A 22,307-nucleotide genomic window follows, 5' to 3' on the forward strand; every position below is an offset into this window, starting at 1 on the left:
TACTCAGTGCTTCTTGATTACTGATATTGCTGCGTTTGGGTTTTCGATGTCCAACACTCTGCGGACTTGTCATTCTGTCGTGTTGTCTCCGTTGTTTGCCCATCACTGTTGTTGTCTTTCTGTGGTTTTCGGCGAGTCACCGTCGACACTCTCGGCCGGTTGACCAGTGTCTGCTGGTCGTGTTCGGTTCTGATTACTATAACAGCGTGGTAAAATATAATGACTCTCCAGATTTGAAGACTGAAATCAATTTTTTGCTCAATAGTATTTTCCTGAAGTCTACGAAGGTTTATACGGATAGATCGTAGTCCATCTATAGCGATAAAGTAACACGTGCAGTACAGCCCCACAGAAAATTATCACTCCCCATATTCCCTGCCAAAGAAAGCAGTAAGAGAAGCATTAAAATACGGCAGATCCTGCAGACGAAGCAATGTGATGATATTAACAGATTGCCTAAGAGTACTGAAGAGCCTTACAAAACGAAAATACACCCCCCCCCCCCCAAGTGGTCCACAACTCTTTTGTGGATACGTGCGTGGCGAGCACGAGACCCGAGCTAGTGCGGCTCTCTTTCCTTTCCGGGCTGCATACCTTCCTTTTCTACATCCTTCCCCATCCCCCATCCTGTCCCTCCCCCCCTCACCTCCGCCTCTTGCCTTCCCCTTCTCCCCCTATGGGAGTAGGTTTTCTGCCTACGTCCGGAGACGGACGCCTGTATCTGTAGGACAGTCTCTTTTCTTTGCTGGAAAGTCTCTGTCCTCCCTTTGTCCTTCTCTTTTCCTTGCCTCCTCTCTTTACCCTCTTCTCCACTGCGGCGTTTGAGACCTCTCTTCTTTCCTTTTCTTTGTTCCTTCCTTTCTCTTTCTTTCCTCCCTTTCCGTGTCTGAAGGCGGACCCACGCGTTCCCACGCGTAGCCGGTGACGACGTAATGCGTAATTCCCTGCTCTGGGTAGACAGGTAGGACACGTACGTATCCCCTGGTAACGGCCAGGCCCAGGAAGGGGTGATTAACCCGAGCTGGTACCTTCCGAACGTGCCGATTGGTCCCTCCGTCCGTTTCTCGGGAGGTGTGACCTGAGGTGTGAACAATCACTTAAGGCGGGAGTGCCCTCAGAGAGGGCCCCCACAAGGAAAGAGCGCGCCATCGAAGACGCCGGTAATCATGGGGGATACTTCCGCAATGGTTTCCACTACGTCTACAATTTCTGCTCACAACCGTAAGTTAAATGAGGCCCAGCCACAGACAATTCTTCCATCAGCGCCACAGTTCCTTGTTGTTTCTCGGTCAGACGAAGGTCAAGGCTTCTCCACAGTCAACTCTTCCATTATTCAGAAATGTGTCGAAGCAACTGCAGGTCCTGTAAAGTCTTGTTCCCGATTACGAAATGGCACCTTGATGTTAGAAACAGTCAGTGCCCTCCAGGCACAAAAATTGCTGCGAACTTCACTGCTACACACCTTCCCTGTCCGGGTGGAAGCGCACCCCACTTTAAATTCATCACGTGGTGTGGTTTATACACGCTCACTCGACGGATTTTCCAACTAGGAAATTCAAAACTACCTGTCTGAGCAGGGCGCAAAGGCTGTACATCGAGTCATGAAAACCCGTACTATCTTCTTGACATCTGACAGAGTTCCACCTCCATCAAACATTAAAGCGGGCTATGAGATAATCTCAGTTTGCCCTTACATCCCCAACCCTACGCATTGCTATCGGTGTCAGCGGTTTAATCATACCAGCCAGTCGTGTTCCAATTTGGCCAAATGCGTTACGTGTGGCATGGATGCCCATGAGGGTGCTTGTCCACCTCCATCCCCTCGTTGCATCAACTGTACAGGTGACCACGCTGCTTCCCCTAGAGATTGCCCCATTTTCAAAGATGTACGGCTTATTCAGGAAATCAGAGTGAAGGAAAAGGTGTCTACATTTGCTGCTCGTAAGTTATTCGCCAGTCGAAAGCCCATGTGCCTCCAGCAGGTAAATATAGCACTGTCCTTGCATCTCCTCGGCCTACTAAGGAGGCAACCACGCACACTTGTGATCTCACCTTCAGTGCCACGGTCGTCAGATCGGCCAGCGCAAAGATCGCCCGTTAAACCTCCCCACTATCACCTGTTCACTCTATGGCTCACCGTTCATCGGCTTCTGCTAAATCACGAGTCCCAAAATCAGATACACGGACTTCCAAAAAAAGAGCCTGCTCGTGAAGATTTTTTACGTACCCCGACTTCAAAACCATTCTTGTTTGCCTCAACATTGGGGAACCTACATTTTTGTCTGCCTCCACGATGAATTTCTCTCATTTAGACCTTTCGGTCGGTACTGTTCAGCTAGCTCGGCGCTTTGAATGGCTCGCTCTTGCTGATACACACCCGAGTGACCATTTTCCATGTGTCCTTCGATTGCAGCCACAACTGCCATCTATGCGCTCAATACGCTGGAAGTTTGCCCAAGCCGATTGGACACCTTTTTCGTCTCTAGAGACATTCGATGACAGTCACTTTCCTAGCGTCGACGATCAGGTCACTCATGTTAAAGAAGTTATTCTTACAGCCGCGGAACGTTCAATACTTCGCACCTCCGATTTGCCCCGGCGCCCCCCAGTTCCTTGGCGGAACGAGGCGTGCCGTGACGCAATCCGTGAGCGGAGACGTGCACTTCACGTTTTCCGCCACCATCCTACTTTGGCCAACTGTATCCGCTACAAGCAGTTACGTGCGCGATGCCCTTGCGTCATCCACGATAGCAAGAAGGCAAGCTGGGCCTTCTTTACTAGCTCTTTTAACACCTTCACTCCCTCCTCAGTAGTTTGGAGTCGAATTCGACGGTTATCTTGCGCGTATAGTTTCTCCCCGATCTCCGGGCTCACTGTCGCGCATGATACCTTAGTGGACCCCGTCGCAGTTTCTAACTCATTGGGTCAACACTTTGCTGAGATTTCGAGCCTTCAAATTACCCGCCAGCCTTTCTCCCGATGAAACGTGTAGCGGAAGTGCGACCTCTTGCTTTCTCCTCTCAAAATAGCGAAAGCTATAATAATGTTTTCTCCGTGCGCGATCTCCAACAGGCACTCTTTTGGTCTTGCTCATCCGTCGCAGGACCAGATGGTATCCACATCAGAATGTTGCTGCATTTATCATACCATAGTCTGCGTTACCTCCTTCGCCTTTATAATCGAATTTCGACCGACAGTACTTTTCCCAGAGGATGGCGGGAAGCTATCGTCATTACTGTTCCGAAACCTGGAAAGGACAAACATTTCCCCTCTAGCTATTGCCCCATTTCGCTCACGAGTAGTGTGTGTAAGGTTTTGGAGCGTATGGTGAATAGCCGTTTGGCCCGGTGGCTGGAGTCCCGAAGCCTTTTAACACCTGCCCAATGTGGTTTCCGAAAGCATCGTTCTGCAGTTGACCATCTTGTTGCTCTCTCCTCTTATATCATGAATAATTTTCTCAGGAAACGCCAAACGATAGCAATATCTTTTGATCTGGAGAGAGCATACGATACCTGTTGGAGGACAGGCATCCTCCGCACACTGTTCTCTTGGGGCTTTCGAGGTCGGCTGCCCCTTTTTATTCGTGAATTTATGGCAGAGCGCACATTTAAAGTGCGGGTGAACACTACTCTCTCCCGTACTTTCTCCCAAGAAAACGGGGTACCCCAGGCCTCCGTGCTAAATGTTGTACTGTTTGCCTTCGCCATAGATCCAGTTATGGATTGTCTCCTTCCCGATGTCTGGGGCTCCCTCTTTGTGGACGCTTTTGCGATCTATTACAGCTCTCAACGGACCAGCCTTCTTGAACGCCGTGTTCAAGGATGTCTTGATCGCCTCCACTCTTGGAGCATCGAAACCGGCTTCCGCTTTTCTCCCAGTAAGACCGTCTGTGTCAATTTTTGGCGTCGTACGGAGCTTCTTCCGTCGTCCCTACATCTAGGCCCTGTCGACCTTCCGTTCACGGACGTGGCTAAATTCTTGGGTCTCATGTTTGACAGAAAACTGTGCTGGTCATTTCACGTTTCCTATCTTTCGGCTCGCTGTCTGCGATCCGTGAACACCCTCCGCTTAATGAATGGTACTTCCTGGGGAGCGGACCGAGTGGTCCTTCTCCGCCTCTATCGCACCTTAGTGCGAAATTGGACTATGGAAGCATAGTTTACTCCTCTGCTCGGCCGTCTATTCTTCGACTTCTTGACTCTGTCCACCACAGTGGATTGCGTTTAGCGTCTGGAGCTTTTTACACCAGCCCTGTGGAAAGCCTTTATGCTGAGATTGCTGAACCTCCGCTGTCCAGTCGGCGAGCTGTACTTCTGAGTCGTTATGCTAGCCATCTGTCTTCCTTGCCTGCTAATCCGGCCCATGAACTTTTTTTCGACGCCTCCTTGGATTTGGGGTATGCAGGCCTCCCTTCCTCTCTACTACCACCGGGAGTACGCTTCCGTCAACTGCTACATTCTCTTTCCTTCCACTTTCCTGCAACTTTCTTGACAACTGGGGGTACAGCACCGCCTTGGCTCCGCCCCCGGACCTGCCTGCTCCGTGACCTTTGTCAGCTTCCCAAGGATGGTACCACTTCTCTCGTTTATCGTCGGGCATTTGCTGGTCTATGCGCACAAATGAAGGATGCCACATTAATTTACACTGACGGATGAAAAACATCATTTGGTGTTGGGAGTGCCTGTATCGTTGGCGACACACCTAATCGATTTCGGCTTCCCGGCCAGTGTTCGGTTTTTACTGCGGAGCTTTACGCTGTTCTCCAGGCTTTCCAATGCATCCGTCGCCATCAGCGAATACAGTATATTATATGCTCAGATTCGCTCAGATCTCTCCTCAGTCTCCAAGCTCTTTATCCTGTCTACCCTATGGTCCACCAGGTTCAGGACTGCCTCTGGATCCCAGGACACGTTGGTATCAGTGGAAACGAGGTGGCCGATATAGTGGACAAGACTGCAGTCTTTCTTCTTCAGCCAGCTGTTCGCATGGTTCCCTTCGCCGATTTACAGAGTGTTTTATGTCGTCGTGTTGCTCTTTTATGGCGCGCACATTGGTCTACACTTCCCAATAATAAATTTCGGGACGTGAAAACTCTTCCCTGTGCTTGGACCTCTTCCTCCCTTACTCGTCGTCGGGAGGAGGTAATTTTAACTAGACTCCGGATAGGGCACTGTCTTTTTAGCCATCGACATCTTTGAAGTGGCGATCCTCCCCCGCTTTGTCCCCACTTCTCTCAACTGTGGACGGTGAGACACCTTTTAACTGAGTGCCCTATTTTACTCCGCTACGCGCCCGTCTACAGCTGTCGCCTGATATATGACACGCATATGACACGCGCTCAGCTGATCGCGTCCTCGGGTTTATTAGTGTCAGTGAGATGACGTCGGACATTTGAAGCTCTTTTTGGGGAAAACAATCCCCTCCCCCCCTTCTATAGTGGTTTTCTAAGCTGTCCTTCTGTTTTTTTAATTTCCCCCCTTTTTGAGTTTCGCTCCCATTGCTGCTAATTTCCATTTTTTTTTTTTTTTGCCTTTCCCTAAGCCACAGACCAGGTGCTAATGACCGTAGCAGTTTTGCGCCCTAAAACCATAACAAAAAAAAAAAACCGAAATGGAACAAAATTGTGTCACCTATAATTATAGACATTATTACGAAGTTGTAACAAATAAGACGGCAGTAATAGCAACAAATTTCTTGTGGATTCCAGGGCGCAGTGACATCTTCCATAATGAAATAGTAGACAGCTTAGCGAAGCGAGCGACTGACTTTGGTGAAATACTAAATGACAGATTTCTTTGTCAAGAAATATGAGCTTAATCCATGAAAACTTCTAGGGCGAAACGACTCGCAGACGTAATAAGATTCGACTAAGATATCAAAAGGAGTACAACACGGACATCTGCAGAGAAAGTTGTGTTCTCCCCTTGGTTTACTGACTGGAATGAAATGGAAGAGAGCGTTTGGCGTCATTAGCCGCGAGGCCCCTTACGGGGCAGGTCCGGCCGCCTTGGTGCAGGTCTTATTACAGTCGACGCCACATTGGGCAACCTGCGCGCCGGATGGGGATGAAATGATGATGAAGACACAACACCCAGTCCCTGAGCGGAGAAAATCCCCGACCCAGCCGCGAAGTGAACCGGGAACCGTAGGACGGCAATCTTTCACGCTTACCACTCAGCTATCAGGGCGGACGATGACTGGAAAAGGAGCAAACGACTCATGGAAACGATTAGGCACATGCGCTTACATCATGTCAGATTTCTACTCGTCTGTTCCGAATGGGATTGAAGGAATCTCCATTACGTGATTTACGCAATGAAGAATGAGACGTGAGTCATCTACTGTTGTCGTTTACCAGGTACAAGACACAACAAAAACAGTTTATCAGTGCCACAGGAGGGTGGAAAACAGGAGGGATGAAAACGCGAATTTCGTCGAATAGTTCTGAACAATTCGTAGTGGTTCCAACCTGTACTCGAGAGCAAAAATTGTGGTCGCGCTGCACTCGAAAAGGGTGTGATCAAGCTCAAAGCGGATGCAGCCCCACAATGTCCTTAGAAAAGGGTTGAAACGTCCGAGGGAGTCAGCAAGAATATCTTCGTGTTGTTCATCGCACTATGAACTGTCGTTTCCTACCGCGAAATGTGTAGGAAGCGACGCCGCAGGGAAAGGGGTGGTTCCATTAACGCCCATTATGCCTCCACCTGAAGCCTTTTCGTGTCAATTTTGAACAGCGGTGTTTCTGAAATGCTTACCTCAACCACCCATTGGAAAACCGGGTGATTTCAACAATTGCTGTCACGGTACTAACCTCCAGCACAAAGACGTCTACAGAAGGGGTGTAAAGTGGGTAAGAGGGACAGTTGTAAGTAGGCTGTTTAGGTTTTCTTATTGGTAACGCCACGTAGCGCTCTGTATGAAAATCACTGGCTGTGCTCTGTGCAGTCTGTGGCTAGTTTGCATTGTTGTCTGCCATTGTAGTGTTGGGCAGCTGGATGTGAACAGCGCGTAGCGTTGCGCAGTTGGAAGTGAGCCGCCAGCAGTGGTGGATGTGGGGAGAGAGATGGCGGAGTTTTGAAATTTGTAAGACTGGATGTCATGAACTGCTATGTATATTATGATTTTTCAACACTATTAAGGTAAATACATTGTTTGTTCTCTATTAAAATCTTTCATTTGCTAACTATGCCTATCAGTAGTTAGTGCCTTCCGTAGTTGAATCGTTTATTTAGCTGGCAGTAGTGGCGCTCGCTGTATTGCAGTAGTTCGAGTAACGAAGATTTTTGTGAGGTAAGTGATTTGTGAAAGGTATAGGTTAATGTTAGTCAGGGCCATTCTTTTGTAGGGATTATTGAAAGTCAGATTGCGTTGCGCTAAAAATATTGTGTGTCAGTTTAAGCACAGTCATGTTTAATTGTTCTAAGGGGACGTTTCACAGTGAAGACCTTCTCATAGTGTGATACATCCACGGGGGGGTTGGGCAGAATTTTGGTGAAATTTGGTGCCAATGTCATATCATTAACTCACCTTACAGCACACAGGAACTACTGAGCTGTGGCCATTTTTTCACCTCCTTAGAGTAACTTCGCAGGGTGCCACGCTTTTGCACCATTACAGAGAAAGATTTTAGGCACCTTTGAGGCAAATTTCATACTTATGCGTCGCAATGGGAAGCTTTTAGGGGATTTCGAAAAAGTCATTCTTTAATTCTGTTGCGCAGTGTACACTGAGATGACAAAAGTCATGGGAGAGCCATATGCACATACACAGATGGCGGCAGTGTCGCTTTCACAAGGTATAAGAGTGGGTTGCCTTAGCGGAGCTGTCATTTGTACTACGTGAGTCATGTGAAAAGATTTCTGACGTGCTTATGGTCGCACGAAGGGAATTAATAGACTGCACGCAGAATGATAGTTGGAGCTAGATGCATGGGACATTTCGTTTCGGAAATCGTTAGGGAATTAAATATACCGAAATCCACAATGTCAAGAGCGTACCGAGAGTACCGAATTTCAGGCATTACGTCTCGCGACGGACAAGAGAGTGGCCGACGGCTTCCACTTAACGACCGAGAGCAGGGGCGTTTGCGTACAATTGTCTTTTGGTAAGAGCTAATGCTAGGGCTCGAGTGTGACGCATACCTCACGAAGCGCCGGCCGGGGTGGCCGAGCGGTTCTAGGCACTACAGTCTGGAGCCGCGCGAACCCTACGGTCACAGGTTCGAATCCTGCCTCGGGCATGGATGTATGTTATGTCCTTAGGTTAGTTACGTTTAAGTAGTTCTATGTTCTAGGGGACTGATGACCTCAGAAGTTAATTCCCATAGTGCTCAGAGCCATTTGAACCATTTGAACCTCACGAAGCCATGGGTTCAAGTTGTCAAGAGGCACTGTGCAAGCTGGTGGTGGCTCCATAATGGTGTGAGCTGTGTTCAGATGGAATCTAGTGGGTCCTGGTTATGGTCGGCTACTTGGAGACAATTTGCAGCTTCTCATAGACGTCATGTTCCCAAAGAACGGTGGAATTTTTATGGATGACAGTGTGTCCTTCCTCTGGGCCACAATTGTTCGCGATTGGCTTGAAGAACATTCTGGACAATTCGAGCAAATGATTTGGCCAGCCAGATAGCCCGACATTAATCCCATCGAATATTTATGGGACATAATCGAGAGGTCAATTCGTGCACAAAATCCTGCACCAGCAACACCTTCACAATTATGGACGGCTATAAAAGAAACATGGTCCAATTTTTCTTTAGGGGACTTCTAACAACTTGAGCTCATGCCACGTCGAGTTGCTGCACTACGCCTTGCAAAAAGATGTCTGATACGATATTACGAGGTATCCCATGACTTTTGTCATCTCAGTGTGAATGAAGTTGTAGATGTAGAGTATAGCAACCACTTGATTATTTCGAAGTTTGCACATACCTTTTCTGATACTCAAAATAAAACTGCAGGGCCAGTTGTAGTGCAATATGAAATGTTGAGAAAACCAATTATTAAATCTAAAGAATAATTCCTAAAAAATTTTAACCGAATTGGTCGAAAGAAGAGAGACAGTCATCAATTCTTCCGAGACACCAAAAAGGAATTGCACACATCCAGTAATTAACGGCATTCACCAGTAGCACCGGAAAGTCTTTTTAGAGCATGATCAACTGTCCAGAGAGTTATAAAGCCATTTGCAGAATGTGTTCAGAAGACAGTATAACACGTGACAACCTGGCTCTCTAGAGCAGACAGAACAGGAGGCCTTTGTGAGCAATTAGGAGCTAATAGAGTGAAGTAACTGGTGTAGATATGGGTATTCTATTACAGAAATACACTCCTGGAAATTGAAATAACAACACCGTGAATTCATTGTCCCAGGAAGGGGAAACTTTATTGACACATTCCTGGGGTCAGATACATCACATGATCACACTGACAGAACCACAGGCACATAGACACAGGCAACAGAGCATGCACAATGTCGGCACTAGTACAGTGTATATCCACCTTTCGCAGCAATGCAGGCTGCTATTCTCCCATGGAGACGATCGTAGAGATGCTGGATGTAGTCCTGTGGAACGGCTTGCCATGCCATTTCCACCTGGCGCCTCAGCTGCACCAGCGTTCGTGCTGGACGTGCAGACCGCGTGAGACGACGCTTCATCCAGTCCCAAACATGCTCAATGGGGGACAGATCCGGAGATCTTGCTGGCCAGGGTAGTTGACTTACACCTTCTAGAGCACGTTGGGTGGCACGGGATACATGCGGACGTGCATTGTCCTGTTGGAACAGCAAGTTCCCTGGCCGGTCTAGTAATGGTAGAACGATGGGTTCGATGACGGTTTGGATGTACCGTGCACTATTCAGTGTCCCCTCGACGATCACCAGTGGTGTACGGCCAGTGTAGGAGATCGCTCCCCACACCATGATGCCGGGTGTTGGCCCTGTGTGCCTCGGTATATGCAGTCCTGATTGTGGCGCTCACCTGCACGGCGCCAAACACGCATACCACCATCATTGGCACCAAGGCAGAAGCGACTCTCATCGCTGAAGACGACACGTCTCCATTCGTCCCTCCATTCACGCCTGTCGCGACACCACTGGAGGCGGGCTGCACGATGTTGGGGCGTGAGCGGAAGACGGCCTAACGGTGTGCGGGACCGTAGCCCAGCTTCATGGAGACGGTTGCGAATGGTCCTCGCCGATACCCCAGGAGCAACAGTGTCCCTAATTTGCTGGGAAGTGGCGGTGCGGTCCCCTACGGCACTGCGTAGGATCCTACGGTCTTGGCGTGCATCCGTGCGTCGCTGCGGTCCGGTCCCAGGTCGACGGGCACGTGCACCTTCCGCCGACCACTGGCGACAACATCGATGTACTGTGGAGACCTCACGCCCCACGTGTTGAGCAATTCGGCGGTACGTCCACCCGGCCTCCCGCATGCCCACTATACGCCCTCGCTCAAAGTCCGTCAACTGCACATACGGTTCACGTCCACGCTGTCGCGGCATGCTACCAGTGTTAAAGACTGCGATGGAGCTCCGTATGCCACGGCAAACTGGCTGACACTGACGGCGGCGGTGCACAAATGCTGCGCACCGCGGTTCCTGGTGTGTCCGCTGTGCCGTGCGTGTGATCATTGCTTGTATAGCCCTCTCGCAGTGTCCGGAGCAAGTATGGTGGGTCTGACACACCGGTGTCAATGTGTTCTTTTTTCCATTTCCAGGAGTGTATATAAATAGGCATAATATCGCGTCGCTGTCGGCAACGCCTATGTAAGACAACAAGTGGCTGGCACAGTTGTCAGATCGGTTACTGCTGCTACAATGGCATGTTATCAAGATTTAACTGAGTTCGAACGTGGTCTTACAGTCAGCGCACGAGAGATGGGACACAGCATCTCCGAGGTAGCGATTAAGTGAGTATTTTCCCGGACGACCATTTCACGAGTACCATGAATATAAGAAATTCGGTAAAACATCAAATCTCCCACTTCGCTGCTTCCAGAAAAAGATCCTGCACGAACGGGACCAACGACGACTGAAGAGAATCGTTCAGCGTGACAGAAGTGCAACCTTTCTGTAAATTGCTGCAGATTTCAATGCTGGGCCATCAACAATTGTCAGCGTCCGGACCATTCAACGAAACATCATCGATATGGGCTTTCAGAGCCGAAGGCTCACTCATGTACTCTTGATGACTGTACCACACAAAGCTTTACGCCTCGCCTGTGCCCGTCAACACCGACATTGGACAGTGGATGACTGGAGACATGTTGCCAGGTCGGACGAGTCTCATTTTAAATTCTATCGAGCGGATAGACGTGTACGGTTATGGAGACAACCTCATGAATACACGGAGCCTGCAATGCAACAACGGACCGTTCAAGCTGGTGGAGGTTCTGTAATGGTGTACGGTGTGTGCAGTTGGAGTGATATAGGATCCCTGATACGTCTAGATACGACTCTGACAGATGACACGTATGTAACCATACTGTCTGATCATCTGCATCCATTCATGTCCATTGTGCATTCCGACGGACTTGGGCACTTCCAGCAGGAAAATGCGACACCCCGCACGTTCAGAATTGCTACAAAGTGGCTCCAGGAACGCACGTTTTAGTTTAAACACTTTCGCTGGCCGCCAAACTCCCCTGACATGTACTTTATTGAGAATATCTGGGATGCCTTGCAACGTGCTGTTGAGAAGAGATCTCCACCCCCTCGTACTCTTAAGGATTTATGGACAGCCCTGCAGGATTCGTGGTGTCAGTTCCTTCCAGAACTACTTCAGACGTTAGTCGAGCCCATGCCACGTCGTGTTGCGGCACTTCTGCATGCTCGCGGAGGCCCTACACGATATTAGGTAGGTGTACCACTTTCTTTGGCTCTTCAATGTAATAGGTCTCTTTTATGAGAGTGGAAAGGACTGTGCTACGACCAGGAAATACAATAACCTGTAAAAATTCACGATTGAGAGTTATTTAATATTTCCTGGTTTCATTCCAATCTATCAACTGCTGTTTGTCAACTACAAATGATGTCCAGGACGCTGGAGAGTTAATGACAAGTGATACATTTCTATTTATTCATTTCATTTGTGCATGACTTGATTTTATACCGCCAAAATTGCGATTAGCGATATAGTTCTCCGTTTAAAGAGCCAGTGAGGGTCTCGACTTCATATTGGACAAGAAACTAGTAAGAAGAATTTGGTAATATTCAGTCATTGTGAAGTGCATCACTAGTCGAGGTTGTGGAACAAGCAGGTTTCCCCTCTCACTATTTTTATAATGCCTTCTCCCAAATCCGGTCGGATTATAAAAGGGGTATCTATAGACCAGCACGATCGTCTCATTAAAGTATGTTGGAAGGTGTCCGTCAAGGGGGCATTAGGGCGGTGATGCCACAAGTAAAGCCCACAGCAGATGGTATCGCAACGCCGACGGGGACAGGCTCAGACCCGTTGTTGTCCTCCAGCGTCGACGCAAAACTTTAGCCGAAGTTATACAGTGCATGATATTCATACTAACAGGATGGTGGTCACACCGTGCTAAGGTCACATTACGAGGAGTAGCAACTGTCCGTCACCGTATACGAACCTCTTGTCTACTGATTCCACACACCAGGAAATGTCATCGGCGAGAGCGTCTTTAGTTTCTTTCTTCGTTAGAAATTTATAATAGGGCTCTAATTTTACTCTGGTTGGCAGAACTATGCATTTTTTACGTTGAATGCAGCACAGTTTCGTACCCCACAGTTAACTGTTTATTCGTGTGCTTGTATGTGTGTATTGTCTTTTGTACTGTTGCCAACACTGCCACTAGTTTTTCATTGATCTATATCTTGTTTTGTTTCTCCGTAGTTCATTAGCTGTGTGTTACTCTTATTATGTTACTGTGTATCGAAATACTATATAAGACTAATGAAGGAACAATGATGGTGGTTTTCTACGGTGTGTACGAGAGGGGAAGAAGCATAGATGAGTGGACGTAAGTGCATAGTAATGGGATGGAGAGAGAGAGTCAGAGGAATAACGTTGGGGGCAAGAAGTGAAATGGGACTGGGGAGGGGGGGGGGGGGGTTGAGTGACAGAGGACAGAGGGTGAAAGCTGGAAAAAGGCCCTTTTCTCTTTCATGTGGTTTCTTCAAATATATTATGTAGTGTCTGGTTTATTTGGTCATTGAGCAACTGTTTATTTTGGTTGTTTGATTTGTGGGAGGGAATCAAACAACGAGATCATCGGTCCCAGCGGATTAGGTAAGCATGGGGAAGGAAATCGGCCGTGCCCTTTCAAAGGAACCATCCCGGCATTTGCGTTGAGCGATTCAGGGAAATCACGGAACACCTAAATAATGACGGCCGGGTGCGGGTTTGAGCTGTCGTCCTCCCGAATGCGAGTCCAGTGTGCTTCACCACTGCATCATCTCGCTCGGTGCTTATTTTCTGTTACTGCATTGTGTATTTGGAAATTTTCTTGGAAAGGGAGAAGTTGTCTGTTTTTACTGATTCTTACGATGTTCATATCTTTTTCAGTTGTCCTTGGCTGTGGTGTCCCTGTTTAAGATGGTTTACAAATGTTAAATAAATATCCTCAGCAATTATAAAGTAACTATGGACAATATGGGCACGAAAATGAAATCTTTTGACATTCGGTCGACGATGATATGAGTTCGGACGATGTGTAAGCCCAGATTTGTGGAAGGATCGAAAAGGAAATCATCTCTGTCCTTTTTAAAGTGGCCATCACGAAATTTAGAATATAGGTAAACAACTAATAACCGAAGTATGGGTGGCCTAGGGGGTATCTAAGTCACCGTCCTCTTGAATTCGGCGATTAGTGTAAATAGAGCACTATTTCAGTTAGAGGACGGAGAAATGAATCGGCCATGGTCTTGTCACAGTAACTATCCCACCATTCACCTGGAATGGCTAACGAGAACACAGAAAAATGTGAATAAGGTCGACTAGAAGAGGATTTGAGAACTTGAAAATTCTTATCTATCTGTCTTAAAATATTAAAATATTCCACGCTGAATTATCGCCAAAACATTATTCTCAAAGGACGAGAAAACCAACCAAAAATCACGTTCAGGCTAACAGATAATAGAGGGAAACCGCTTATTTTTCAGCGCTTGGATTCCAGGGATTATTTAACTTCTTCCCTCGCGGTCTGTCACTCCATACGTTACATTACACCGAGAGGCCTAGAAGTTAACTACATCTGCATGGAACGAATGTTTCAGATGTGCACTGTTATATGAAATAGCTCGACGCGAAGTATGCAATGGGAGTATTTACTCACGTGTTTTGTTTGTTAGACAAATCTGATCCGAAAATTTCCACTGATAGGCAAAATAAAAATATGACGGTGATTTTATTCTTGATTTTTACATTTAAAATTTTCCCATACAGTATGACTTTTTGTTTTACATACAACACGAACTCTCCATTTTGAAACCCTATTAACCGAAATTCTCAGCATATTTAATTCTTTTTGTGAGTCTGGGCAGGTAGTGAGGAAGACTACTGTTCCCCGCGACACATAGAGATTTATTATGTCAATTCACAGAACAACGCATTTAGACAAGAACTAAAACGGGTTAATTAAGAATATTTTACCATCAACGTCAGACTGTAGTCCAAAGCCATCACGCCTTTGTTTATGAAGCTCGCATTTTATTGATCGCTTGTTGTGAGCGTAAAATATTGAAATAATGGGTCGGGAATGTCGGTGAAGTTGAGCTAACTCTCTCGTGACAGAACCGCTTTCAGAGTATTGCCTTAGTTTTATGGGCAATGAATTTCAGGTGCAGTCTGAGGGTTTTACGCCTGCCAGAAACTATGCGCGTGCCGGCCGGAGTGGCCGAGTGGTTCTAGGCGCTTCAGCCTGGAACAGCGCGACCGCTACGGTCGCAGGTTCGAATCCTGCCTCGGGCATGGATGTGTGTGATGTCCTTAGGTTAGTTAGGTTTAAGTAGTTCTAAGTTCTAGGGGACTGATGACCTCAGAAGTTAAGTCCCATAGTGCTCAGAGCCATTTGAACCATTTGAACTATGCGCGTTGTCGCCATTAACAAGGATCCTTTCGCTGTCAAACTGCGGACTTCAGTACGCCGTTTCTTTTCTGATCTTTAAAAGAATGTTACTGTGAGGTCATAATTTTTACAATTTCCTTTTCGTGCAACGACCTATTTCTAGAATTAGTCGAGAAACTGTATTACCTTAAAATTGAATTTAAAAATTCGTCACTTTTCATGGTGCTTGATAACGAAAAAAATCCCAAATTTCATAAAGGTGGTGACACAAGTTAATGTATACGTGTACTACATTGTCTCGATTTCGCCATATAAAACCAATCACCAAACTGGCATGTGACACATACTTCTAAGGCAAAATTGTGCTAAACTGGGTAAATCGAATGAATTTAAGTATCATATTTTGTAATTATGAGAATCCTCAAGATGGACACGCGTGCGTGGGTATTTATGTTTCAGTCATTTAGTCTGCTAGCGTGTGCTCAGATTTGAACCACTTGATTAAATAGTCAACATATATCTACAGGGTGTTTCAAAAATGACCGGTATATTTGAAACGGCAATAAACCCTAAACGAGCAGCGATAGAAATACACCGTTTGTTGCAATATGCTTGGGACAACAGTACATTTTCAGGTGGACAAACTTTCGAAATTACAGTAGTTACAATTTTCAACAACAGATGGCGCTGCAAGTGATGTGAAAGATATAGAAGACAACGCAGTCTGTGGGTGCGCCATTCTGTACGTCGTCTTTCTGCTGTAAGCGTGTGCTGTTCACAACGTGCAAGTGTGCTGTAGACAACATGGTTTATTCCTTAGAGCAGAGGATTTTTCTGGTGTTGGAATTCCACCGCCTAGAACACAGTGTTGTTGCAAAAAGACGAAGTTTTCAACGGAGGTTTAATGTAACCAAAATACAATAAAGGATCTGTTTGAAAAATTTCAACGGACTGGGAACGTGACGGATGAACGTGCTGGAAAGGTAGGGCGACCGCGTACGGCAACCACAGAGGGCAATGCGCAGCTAGTGCAGCAGGTGATCCAACAGCGGCCTTGGGTTTCCGTTCGCCGTGTTGCAGCTGCGGTCCAAATGACGCCAACATCCACGTATCGTCTCATGCGCCAGAGTTTACACCTCTATCCATACAAAATTCAAACGCGGCAACCCCTCAGCGCCGCTACCATTGCTGCATGAGAGACATTCGCTAACGATATAGTGCACAGGATTGATGACGGCGATATGCATGTGGGCAGCATTTGGTTTACTGACGAAGCTTATTTTTACCTGGACGGCTTCGTCAATAAACAGAACTGGCGCATATGGGGAACCGAAAAGCCCCATGTTGCAGTCCCATCGTCCCTGCATCCTCAAAAAGTACTGGTCTGTGCCGCCATTTCTTCCAAAGGAATCATTGGCCCATTTTTCAGATCCGAAACGATTACTGCATCACACTATCTGGACATTCTTCGTGAATTTGTGGCGGTACAAACTGCCTTAGACGACACTGCGAACACCTCGTGGTTTATGCAAGATGGTGCCCGGCCACATCGCACGGCCGACGTCTTTAATTTCCTGAATGAATATTTCGATGATCGTGTGATTGCTTTGGGCTATCCGAAACATACAGGAGGCGGCGTGGATTGGCCTCCCTATTCGCCAGACATGAACCCCTGTGACTTCTTTCTGTGGGGACACTTGAAAGACCAGGTGTACCGCCAGAATCCAGAAACAATTGAACAGCTGAAGCAGTACATCTCATCTGCATGTGAAGCCATTCCGCCAGACACGTTGTCAAAGGTTTCGGGTAATTTCATTCAGAGACTACGCCATATTATTGCTACGCATGGTGGATATGTGGAAAATATCGTACTATAGCGTTTCCCAGACCGCAGCGCCATCTGTTGTTGAAAATTGTAACTACTGTAATTTCTAAAGTTTGTCTGCCTGAAAATGTACTGTTGTCCCAAGCATATTGCAACAAACGGTGTATTTCTATCGCTGCTCGTTTAGTTTTTATTGCCGTTTCAAATATACCGGTCATTTTTGAAACACCCTGTATATACACTGTTGAGGAACTGAACTACGAATAACTTTTTTGTTGGAGAGGGATGGCTCCTGATGCCAAGACAATGGAATAATGTGGGGTTCCACATGACTGGGATGTCGTCAGACTACTTACCTGCCACCTGTGTGAAAGCTGAATCCTGGATGGGCAAGAGACACCATATCTGTACATTTGATATATTCCAGTTCGTTTGTGCACCAATCGTGCAATAGTCCTTCACCTACGTTGCAAATCGTTATGCTCTTAATTTGACTCGGCGTCATGTGAGTATTCGAAGAAACCTGCAACCACCTGAGTAAGCTGTATACTATGGCGGATGGTAACAGCGCATGAAAACACTCATAATTCAGTACTGTGCAACAACTGGTGAGCAGCCACACCATACAGAACAACCTCTTCGCTGTGAAAAAGGTACTACTATACCTCCTGTGTACCTCATCTGCTCACTACACATTAATGGGAAAAAGAGATTAGCATGGGCCCGGTAAACCATTGAAAGTTTAAGCACTGCAAAAGGTAGCGTTGCGTAGTGAATTGCGATACCCATTAGTACCCGCTAATGGCTGTGTAGCTCTATCCCGAGCGAACGATTGATGGGCCTACTGCTCGATGATATGCATAGGTTTGTTTCGCCTGAAATACCCTGCAGGCGCGGCCTGTACCCTCAGAAAGTCAATGTACTTCTCACTTCCTTTCGAAATGTGTCATAATGTTCAGAAGAACAATTTACGAACAGAAATGTTCCTACGTGGATCTGCAAGTTACCTGATGTCAGTCATATTGATCACATCTGGATCTGGGAGGTCATCAAGCTACTTATGCGTGCCTAGGGCATAGCTGCTGCAAACTCGATGAGTTGGGAGCTGCTTCCGTGACGGTGAGGGCGTTACACACAACTATCTTATAGATATCCATCTCTCGTTAAATTGTTCTTGAGTGTTTTCACAGACGCAAAGCGTTATTTTTGTGCACCCATTCACATACTCCACATTATTGAGAAATGTAAGAACAGTGATAAGTTCATTGGACAAGATGTTAGTCACCGTCTTAAATGATGATAGTCGAACACTGTAGATGGGGGAGAATTTGTATCTAGCGGTCCTGTAGCCCTCCACAGCTAACGTAATTTACGGCAAGGAAGTGATGTGTATGAATCAACCGTTTTATGCAATCAGCGCAGTGTGCTGAGTGGGCGTGAATAGGTGACAGAATGACAGAAAATATGTCTTGTTTGAACGTACCCGTGACTACGCCGTGAACGAAATTACCCGACTCGTTGTGTATCAGCTTGGATTGTCCAGAGTAGCTAAAGGGGCGGCCTGCCACTTGCAGTCTGTAACACGGTGCCGTAAAAGGATCCTTATTGAACGGCCTAAGGACTGGTGCCACGTCTTGACAATGACAGTGTTTCAAACCAGACACGAAATTCCGCTGTCAGTGAATGCAGGTCCATCCGAATCAGTTTCGGAGTCAGCACTGCAAAGGGTACTGCATGACTTTCAAAATGATGCAGCACAGCAATCAGTCGTACTTTCCTTTCATGTTTTATTAAAGCAAGTCTAGATTTCGGCTAACGACTAGTCATCATCAGTGCTGGAAAATACATGAAGTACATAGTCAGACGATAGTATAAAATGTTATATATGTGTGTTAAAGAATAATAAAATAATTGGCTCACAAGGAGAGAATCTGAAATTGTTTACCTCTTCTATATTTACTGTTCAATGTGGCAGCAAGTCAGACAGCAACGTAAATAATTTTACTTGTATTTTATTTTGTGTTATTCCTATGCAGATTTGAAGCTTTTTTAGTACACACCAAAACTCTGAGTGTCACATATTACGTAGTTCATATATATGGCCCAATACGGCCAACCGATGTGTTCTCCGCAAAGCCTACCTTCAATATACAGTAGTCTTGAATAGACTGTGACGGAAGCCGGAACAACAGGGGACTTACGTACGAGCATATGTACTGCAACTATGAAATAATGGTATGTAATCTAATGTATAAGCGATATAGGTAATGCCACGAATTGTAACTTTTTATACTATCACCTGACTATGTACTTCTTGTACTTTTTAACACTGATAATGCCGAGGCACCTGCCGAAATCTGGATTTGCTTTAACAGTGCCTTAAAGGAAAGGACGACTGATTCCTGTGCTCCATCATTTTGAAAGTCGTATGACAGTCGTTGAGTGCATCCACATTCCTAATGGAGGTAACTTGATGGTACATTTGGATTCGAATACCTCACGTAAGACCCCTACTTACATTAGATCATAAAACTGCACATTTTCAAAGGGACAATCAACACAGAAACCGGACAGTCACTGGCTGCACGTGTACAGTGTGCCCAGATGAGTCGCGATTTCGCCACGTTTGAAACGATTCAAGGCGTCTATGATACTGACTACCCGATGAGACGTTTAATACGGACATGGATGGATGGTGTATTTCAGACCAGACGTGTATCTGTGATGTTTTGGGGATGTTTTTCGGACAGTGACTCAGGTTTACTCATTCAGATAATCGTGAACATGAACCAGCACGTTTATTTCATCAATATTCTCGGTCACCAAGTGTTATCCGTCTTGTACATATTCATTATCAGTACGTTGTGGACACTCCGTTCTTACAAGATGACAACAGCCGTGTTCTAAGGTATGCACACACACGATTCTAGTTTGATGAACATTCAGGCATCCTATTGCACCTTTACTGGTACCTAATCACCCGATCATAATCTAATAGAAAAAGCCTGTGACTTTTTGGAATAGCGGGCGGAATGTAGTAAGCACCACCCGTGCCATTTAGTATCTAACGGGATATTATCACAATGGGTGACTTTGGCTGAATATTACACACCTGAAGAAACTTATGAACTACCTTTCTTACCAAACTGAGGCCTTTGAAATGGCTAGAAATGGGTGCTTACAGGGCTTCAGCGTGATGTCTCCTGGGGATGACAAATTTTTGGTCGGATATGCTTACATGGGAGTTAAAATAATTAACAAAATTTTTAGTGACAGGCCGTTTCGAATACGGATATTCGAATCACTCTTTTCACTGGTTTTCGCTATCCCTACAGTTGACTGCAGGGCCTAACAATTTATTATCTCTCTGTCGAAGCAAACTTATGATTTGTTATTCACATAAATTTCAGTAAATTTAACCCTTTATTGAGTAATGTTACTCTGAAGCAACATGAAATTTGAACACTGTTTCCTGCAAGATTTTTTTAATTTTCATACTTGGATAGGCTATGATGCTTACATGCAACTTTTAAACTTTCTGATCCATTGATATTCTGCTATCTCTGGCGCGAAACTTCTGGATAGTGTAAATGGGTGGTAGACGACGTGTAAGGTTATGTGAGCATCGGTTATCGGAGATGCAGTTTCGTTCGAATTTATGGAGCTGTTATATCTTATAGAACGAGAAGTGTATATCAACGGGAACACGAAGGCTTGAAGGTGAGTCATCATTCAGATATGTTAGCGAATTCATATCTGAAGGCTATAAAAATAAAGTGTGAGAAAAGTGTTGTCGCTTGTAGGCTACATTGCTATTGTATTGAGCTTTGTAGCGCGTGTGTAACGTTTGTAGTACTGTCATGAACACTCATTTACAGAGTGCTAGAGGTGGAAGCAAACACATTTTATTGATAAAATAAAAGCCTCAGCATTGTTTTACCGCCAGAAGTCCCTTGTCACTCTGATTGTTGCCTATAATCGTAACGAAGGTCGAGAATATGAACCATAGACCGTTCACAATATTCCTGAATCTGATGTGGGATCTGATGAGGAACCCATGATTTTCTCAGGCACTAGCAACTAAACCGTTGCGACCGAGCGAGGCGGTGAAGTAGTTAGCACACTGAACTTGCAATCGCCAGGACGAGGATTCAAATGCGCACCCGGCTATCCAAATCTAGGTTTTCTGTGATTTCCTAAATCGCTTCAGGCAAATGCCGGGATGATTACTTTGAAATGGCACAGTCGATTTCCTTCCCAATTTTCAAAATATTCCGAGCTTATGGACCGTCTCTAATGACCTCAATATCGACGGGACATTGAACCCTGACCTTCTTTTCTTCCTTCCACCCTGCCAAATCGTTGCAACTTCAGGAACCGGTAGTGGATCGCACAATAACAACCCAAAGACCAAACTCAATAAGAAGAGAGGCACTGCATTCATTTGGATACAGGTAAGTGGGGTTTGAAAATATTTTTAAAGCTGACGTGTCAGACATTGCTTATGATTTTATTCCTTGTGCGGGCAAAGGAGTGATGCCAGATGTTCAGAAGCGTAAAACTCGTTTGGAGTTGGCGGGCAGGATGTACGACAAGTCGATAAGAAGAAGGATACAGGAGCTCCTGCGCCAATGAATGATGTGCCATATGACAGTCTTGGTCACAGACCCGAGTATCGGTCAAAGAGATGATGTCGGCGTTGCCCTCAGGGGTATTCGATGTAAAATGTGGAACTGTTCTGTGCTTTTTTCCAAAGAGGAATAGTTTTAAGACATTTCACACCATATAAAGTAAAATTCAACCGTTTTTTTTATCCACAGGAACAACATTGAGGTATTTCATATAGTAGCAAGTATGCGCCTTTTATGGGCAATGTTGCTCTCAAGCAACATATTGAATTTCGAAAAAAATAAATGTTAGAACAACCCAAATCAATGTAAAATTGTTCACATGACTGCATACATCTAATTTAAGTAACATACGTTTTTTATAGCATTTCTGTGTGTGACCAATAAGGGGTTAAGGACACCTGTACTCTTCAGCGTCATCATTAACTTAAGGAAATGCTGTAGACACCTCTTTTAATTGCGAATGGGAGTAGGAAGGCAGTTAGGTTGTCTCAGTCACGTCCTTTCAGATAAATGATATACCACTTCCAGTTAACGATATTATTATCAGAATTAGCTGCGTAAGTTGTTTGTGAAGTAGTTGTAAGGTAGGTGCAGTGGAAGGGCTGAGCTACCTGAGGTCAACGACCGCTCCCTTGGAGTCCCGGCAGGAAACATCTCGTGTCTGGTAGCCCACCTCCGCCTCGTAAGTGTAGTAGAAGTCCAGATCTTCCTCTTTCAAGATGTCGAAGGTCGGCGATCCACGATTGTGGTTGACCGGCTGCATGCTCCAGTAGCCCGACACTCGATAGTGGCCAACTTGATGTCGATCACTATTACGACCTGC

At 45.9% G+C, this 22,307-nt stretch overlaps 1 protein-coding gene across 1 annotated transcript in view; it reads right to left on the reverse strand.

The window, feature by feature from the left end:
- LOC124721953 (thrombospondin type-1 domain-containing protein 7A-like) overlaps positions 1-22,307 on the reverse strand; it is a 1,225,854-nt gene that overhangs the window by 563,959 nt on the left and 639,588 nt on the right. The window contains exon 7 of the mRNA XM_047247119.1: positions 22,096-22,303. Coding sequence (XP_047103075.1) covers positions 22,096-22,303 — 208 coding nt within the window. The remainder of the gene's footprint in view (positions 1-22,095; positions 22,304-22,307) is intronic.

Source organism: Schistocerca piceifrons, chromosome X (genome assembly GCF_021461385.2).
Source record: "Schistocerca piceifrons isolate TAMUIC-IGC-003096 chromosome X, iqSchPice1.1, whole genome shotgun sequence".
Lineage (NCBI taxonomy): Eukaryota > Metazoa > Arthropoda > Insecta > Orthoptera > Acrididae > Schistocerca > Schistocerca piceifrons.